At 65.3% G+C, this 6,473-nt stretch overlaps 1 protein-coding gene across 1 annotated transcript; it reads right to left on the bottom strand.

Annotated features, from left to right (window-relative positions):
• Positions 1-1,851: 1,851 nt before the first annotated feature.
• CRIP1 (cysteine rich protein 1) lies at positions 1,852-6,034 on the bottom strand. The gene is made up of 5 exons (XM_067300731.1): positions 5,924-6,034; positions 3,178-3,272; positions 2,996-3,053; positions 2,517-2,564; positions 1,852-2,192 (listed from the first exon to the last, which is right to left on the bottom strand). The coding sequence occupies exons 1-4, from the start codon at positions 5,961-5,963 to the stop codon at positions 2,524-2,526; spliced, it is 234 nt and encodes a 77-aa protein (XP_067156832.1). The 5' UTR covers positions 5,964-6,034; the 3' UTR covers positions 1,852-2,192; positions 2,517-2,523.
• Between the last annotated feature and the right edge of the window lie 439 nt (positions 6,035-6,473).

Here is a 6,473-nt window from a genome sequence, read left to right as displayed (position 1 = left end):
CATGAAACCAATAGGGCTGTGGGTAGGAAGGGACCAGGGTGCCCTCCACCCCAGTGTCAGGGCAGGAGACAGCCCTGGCAGACAGGAGAACACAGCAGACTGCTAAGCAAGGTCAAGCCTGCCTTCATTACAATGTGTTGGAGCTAAACGATCATAAAGCAGCCCGTTAAGATTCATTCAAGACCCCTGTGGAGGAAAGCAGGCTGCTTTCGTCAGCACAGCACTCGCAGCTCACCCCAGAAGGAGGATGTGGTGGCAGAGCTCAAAGTGTGGGAGGTTGCAGCTTCCTTGCCCTGTTGACAGGGGCTTTGAGGATGCTCTGATGAAGGCAGAGTGCACTACGTCCTGCCCCAGGTGCTGCCACTACCCACTGAAAGTGCTTTTATTTAGAGCTGGGCTGCCCCGAGCTTCTCTCCAGGCAACTTTTGATTTTGCCAAAACGTTATCTGGTTCCCTAGTAGTCCCTGTGGGTTTAGGCTCTTGCCCCTGTAATTATCTGCTCCTGGAAAGCTGGTCTAAAAAGTTCTGGTTTGGAGCCTTGTTTGGGAAGACCAGGAGACCAATTCACAGATCCCTTTCCCAGGGGCACGCTTATGCAAGCCCAGAGGGTGATGAGGCTTGTACTCACTATTATTTTTAACATCAAGGGCAAACTATCTCATTGGCATGCTCGAGGCCTCTGGGACTGTATCACTAGCTCGCTTTGAAGCCCAGTTTGCAGAGGAGAGCCAAGTTCCCGACTCCCAGAGCAGGCTGGGCACCAGCTGTGCTTACTGGGTGCCCGGCGCGGAGGGGCAGAGCACTCAGCGCCGACAGGGCCCACGTCTCCAGGACGGCGCCGCACACGCTGGCGAGCCTGGGAAGGCTGCTGGTGGTGGCACAGCGGGAGCGGGAAGGCACGGGGCCCCGAGAGACCTCACCAGCAGGGAGGTTCGTGGGTGACGGGACAGAAATAGCCCTGATTTGCCTTTATACAGCCACGAGCTTTCGTCCGGCTAAGTGGGTGGCAGGCGGGGCAGCTCTGGCTGTTTGAATTTGTCGGGCTGAAGTGTGCTTAATGGGTGCGGAGGCTGTTGACATTAAGCACACAGGCGGTTTTAAGATGCTTATCAGATCAGGCTGCCCACGACACCAAAGATTTTGGCATTAGTCAGGTACCTCTGACCCCTGAGGATCTGGGGCCAAATCCTACTAAGGCCAGCGCCCCAGTAAGACGTGGAGCAGTTTCTAAAGAAACGCACGTGTAAATTGTAGATAAAAGTATCCAACGTGGGTTGTGAAATACCTAAGAATATGTAAATTGGGTGGTTCAGGTTGGGAAAAGGTATGCTTAAGAAGCCGCATTATGAACATCCCTCCAACTGACACCTTTTACACCTGTCAGTCATATTTTTCCAGCAGGGCGAGCGGTTGCAAACAGGACAGGGCAGAGCCTGCGAGCCGGCCCGCGCTTTGCAATACCGTGCCTTCGCTTTCCCTGGGGAAGGAAGCTCGCTGCCTCCTGGGCTGCCACGCCAGCGAGCCACGGGCTGGCTGAGCCTTTCCAACGGACTCGTGAAAGCTGAAGTAACTGAGGTTTTCCTGATGCGACAGTCAATAAGAGACTGTCCCAGCCCAGGGCACCCGCACCTGAGCTCGGGTTGGAGGACTGGCGAGGCCTCGGGGCAGCAGCCCCATGCCGTGCCCGGCAGAGCTGCCCTCCCCGGTCTGCTCCCACCCGCCGTAGAGCCACGAGTGCCAGCAGAGCCCCTCACGGAGGACGCACCAGCACCAGCAGCCCTGCCCGGCCGCCGCCGCCGGCGAGCGCGTCCCGCAGGACCCCGTCACACAGAGCACAGCCGCCACGCGGGGAAGCGTCTTTCGGTTTATTACAGGTCGAGAATACAAGTGCAGGCCCTGCCGCGAGAGCCGGGTGCCAGAAGCGGGGCTGGGTTGTGGCTGGAAGGGTGCGGGCTCCTCTCCCGGCGGCCTTCGGTGACACCGGCCAAGTTTCCTACCCGACGGCGCGTCCAAACTCCCCACCCCTGCGGCACTCCGTCCGGAGGAGCGGAGCCCCTCTCCGCACCAGCTCCATCCCTAGGTAACTTATTGCTTTTAAGGTGCTAGTCTACTACAGAGTGGATTAAAATGCCTGTCCGTTGTGGTGCATTTGTGCCGTCTTCGGGCTGCACTGGGAACGCCGGCCGTCACACCTGGAGAGGGATGGAAGAGAGGGCAGATGAAGTCATGCCGGGACAACAGCGGAGGAGCCGCAGTGGGGCTGGGCCGCGAGCGGAGACATCCCAGGGACAGCTCGGCGCTTCGGGGGAGACCCCGTCTTTGCCAACAGGCCTCAAAGCCAAAGCCCTTGGTGTCCGCTGCCGGAGCTAAGCAGACGGCAGCAGTCGCATGGGGCTGGCGCCCCAGCACAGGCACGAGGGCTGGAAGCCACCGCCGAGCTTGGAGAGACGCAGCAGCATGCGGGACTTCCCCGCCGGCCCGGAGGCAGGAGGGGAGCTCCAGAGGGAGGCACCAACCTGGAGTTTACTTGAACGTGTGGCTCTCGGCTCCTCCCCGGCCGAACCCTGCAAGAGAGGCAGAGCGGGGTCAGCGCTGCCTGCAAACGCCCAGGACTTTGGGAGTGACTGGGTGCAAACGCAGCAGCAAGGTTTCCTCCAGGAAAAGATAAATGGGAGGCAGGGAGTGGCAGCACCTTTGGGCGCCCAGGCCCCGTCCCGCGGGGAAGGAGTCAGAGGAGCCCAGAGCGGCCAGCAGCAGCCGTTGCACCCTCAGGCAGGGCATCCTGCCGAAACGGAGAGGGGGCCTTTGCGGGCTGGCTCATCCCGGCGGTCGCTGCCTCGGCTCGCGGTCGAGCCGCGTGCCATCCCCGGGAGCTGCAGCAGGGCCGCCGAGCACCGCGCTGCAACAGGCGGCTGTTGGGGGCAGTCGCCCCAGCCTTGGGGAAAACGGGAGCCCAGAACCGCCCCCCCCCCAACGCCGGCTGAAACCACCTCACCTTTGGGCCCGAACAAGGCAGAGTAGCAGGGGTGGTTGCAGTACGGCTTGCCGTCATGCTGCGGGACAGAGAGAGAGAGAGAATAAGCCCCAGGCGCCTCCCCGCTCCTGCAGCTGGAGGCGCGCAGCGAGGCCGGGCCAGCCCCGCGGCCGGGCAAGGGCCATCCTGACGGCAAACCTTACCTCCGCGTGGCCGCCGGACGTCAGGGTCTTGTTACATTTCTCGCATCTCAAGCAGGGTCGGTGCCAGTCTTTCCCCAGAGAAGTCACCTTCTCGGCTGCCACGAGAAGGAGAGGGGTTAGCGATGCTGCTTCGGGCCACCCACCAGGCAGGCGAGTCACTTTTGGCAAGTTGGCCTCCCTGGTACCAACCCTTGGGAGGACAGAGGGGTTTTTTGCACACCAGTATCTTCTCAGGTCCGCTTGTCTGGGACAGAGGACCAAGTTTCAAACCCAAGGGCTCGCTGTGCGCACATGTCGCCGTGCACACCCAGGTGCCAGCACGCAAGAGCTCAGAGCGCTGGGGCAGAGAGGGGGCCGCATCCGCGCGAGAGGCAGCTGCGCCGCACAGGGAGCCGCCACCAGCCTTTGGGGAAGGCTTGGAGACCAGCGCCCACCTGCCAGGAACGCCTTCGCCCCGGCCCGCCGGAGCCCCCCGGCCCCACGTTTCGCCCAAGTCGGCAGGGGCGCAGGGGGCGGGCGCCGAGCCGACGAGGAGCAGGGGGGCAAAGCTGTCGCTGCTTCCCACCCAGGAGCACAAACCAGGCTCCTCCAGCTGCCGCGCATGGCGGCAGCCCTGGTCGTGCGCGCGCCGTAGCAAACCGCAGCGGGGCTGGCCCGGGCTCGGGCGGCCACGGCGCCAACAACGCACCTGTTTGCTCAGGCCGGAGCGTGTTTACGCAGGGGGGGATAAAACAGGATGGCTCGGAATTGTGGCGCAGAGGGGGGACTTTCCGCAGACGTGTGAGCCCTTGCTATCAGCAGCTGCGCTCCCAGGGATTCATTAAGCGATGAAGCAGAGTTTTCCACAGGAACCCGCTCAGCGCCAGGTCCAAGCGCTCTTCCCACGCCTGGCGAGGGGGGACAAGCGAGGGGACAGAGCGCCCCGCTTCCCGGCCCGGCCCTTGGCAGCAGGCACCCCCCAGGCGCCTGTTCTTTGGGGGCCAAATGTGCCCACAGCAGCTTATTCAAGGAGCAGACGGCGCCCGCAGAGGTGGGAGCGGGGGCAGACGCCACCCCGGCGCTGTCCCTCCGCGGCACGAAGCGCCGGCTGCGTCTGCAGCCCTGCGAGCGCAGCTGGCGAGGCGCGCGGGGCGGCAACGTCCTCCCCCCGGAAAGCCCCGGCGGGAACGAGCCCGCGGGAGCCCGCCCTGCCCCGGGCGCCTCTCGGCGGGCCCCGCCGTCTCCTCCGCGCTCCCTCTCTTTACAGAGGGACGTGGCCCCCAGGCGCCGCGAGGAGGGCAGCGGGGCACAGAAGACCCCGAGGCCCGCCGGAGCCGGGCTTGCCCTGCTTCCTGTCCCAGCGCACCTCATCTCCACGCACAGAAACAGCGCGGCCGCTGCTCGCCTGCCGCTTTCGAGCCCTCCTCGCCTTCTGCCCTACCAGCGCTGATTTTGTAAGAGCCACCGGAGCAGGGGCGAGTCCCTCCTTGGCCGAAGGGACCTCCTCGATCCCGATCCCGGCGCCGCTGCAGCCACGCCTGCCGGCAGGGCAAACCCTCGCCCCGCGGGAGCCTGGCGGGGCCGGCACAGCGGGCCAAGCGCGAGCCACGTCCCCTGTTCCCAATTCGCACTGCTTGTCGGGATCAGCATTGCAAGTGGATCCTCCCAGGTCAAGCGTAGCCAAAGCCGACGTTGACCAGGCAGAGGGGTTTCCTCCGCGCCAGACCTCCAGCCCACCCCGGCCAGGGCTCCCCAGCGGATTCCCCCAGCGTGGGCGTCGGGAAGGGACACGGCTGCCAGCAGCGCAGCCTCCGGCACCAGCCCCTCAGCCCCTGTGCTCGCGCCCCCGATTTCCTCCGCAAAGCGAGGGTAAAAACAGGGCACACCCACGAGCAGAGCAGAAATCGGGCAGCGAAAGCAGAAGTCAGTGCCTGCACTGAGGCTCACAGATCCCTCGCAGTCTCCAGGAAATTAGAAAGCAGGGAGCGTGTATAGGGGCTCCCAGCAAACCCCCTCCAATTCAGCTGGACCAGGCAAGCAGGGAAGCTCGGCAGCGAAGCTCAGCCGCTTCAGCAGATGCTGCTGGCAGGACGAGTGACTCAAACCCCCAAAGCACCCGCATGGCAAGGGAGCGGGACCACAGCACCAGGACTGGCAGGTCCCTGGAGATTTGGGCCCCAATTCTGGGGAGCACAGCCGTCCCGAGCCCGGCGGGCAGGCCGAACCAGCACACGCAGCTCGCCTGCTGTGCCGTTCAAAACAGCACGGCCACAGCTCCCCGAGGGGCTGTCAGCTCACCATGCTACACCACGCAGGACAACGCGGGCAACCCCCGGACCCAGGAGCGTGCTCGAGGGCACAGTTCGCCTTTGGGGCGATGCCCGGCGATGTCCCCAGAGCAGCGGGCTGTGCCAGCCAGGCCTGGGGTCCGGAGCGGTGCCCCATAGGGCTGCCCGAGCACAGGGCGGTGGGCGACGCTGAGGGGCACCAGGGCTGAGGCTCCGGCAGCAGCCTTGGTGCACCCACCTGCGGGAAGGTGCCTTCTCCCTGGGTGGATTTAGGGAGCCACCCAGCCAGGGCGCCCTGGCTGTTGCACACCAGGGCACGCAACACTGGGGCGCCCCGAAGAATTGCAGCGCCGGGGTGCCCAGCATCGGGGCGCCCCAGGAACCGCAGCGCCGGGGTGCCCAGCACCGGGGCAGCAGGGACCACAGCGCGGGTCACACGACGCGGGGCGGCGCGGCCCGGGGGGCCAAGGGACCCTTACCGAAGTAGACCTCCTTCTGGCAGCGGGGGCACTTGGGCATGGTGGCGGCGCGGCTCGGCGCGGCTCGGCTCGGCTCGCGGCTGCTCTGGGAAGCTCCGCGCCGGCCCCGCCGGAGTCACTGCGCGCCCGCCCCGCCCCGCCCCGCTGCGCGCCCCGCCCGCGGCCGCGGCACCCGCCCCGCGCAGCCTGCGCGCCTCCCGCGCGGGGGCCTGCACCGCTGCCCCCCACCCTTGCAGCCTGCACCCCTTGCAGCCTGCACCCCTGCGCCCTCTGCATCCTGCACCCCTGCACCTCTACATCCCTTGCATCCTGCACCCCCTGTGTCTTACACCCCTTGCACCCCAGCATCCCTTGAATCCTGCATCCCTAACCCCCCCCCGCACCCTTTGCACCCCTGCCCCCTTTGCATCCAGCACCCATTGCACCCCTGCGGCCCCTGTTCCCTTACACCCCTGCACCACCTGCAGCTTTTGCAGCCATACACCCACTGCACTCCGTGCACCCTGCACCCCACACCCTTGCACACAGTGCACTCTACACCCCTGCAACC

The sequence above is a fragment of the Apteryx mantelli genome, chromosome 8 (genome assembly GCF_036417845.1).
Source record: "Apteryx mantelli isolate bAptMan1 chromosome 8, bAptMan1.hap1, whole genome shotgun sequence".
NCBI lineage: Eukaryota > Metazoa > Chordata > Aves > Apterygiformes > Apterygidae > Apteryx > Apteryx mantelli.
This window is presented reverse-complemented; position numbering and strand designations above follow the sequence as displayed.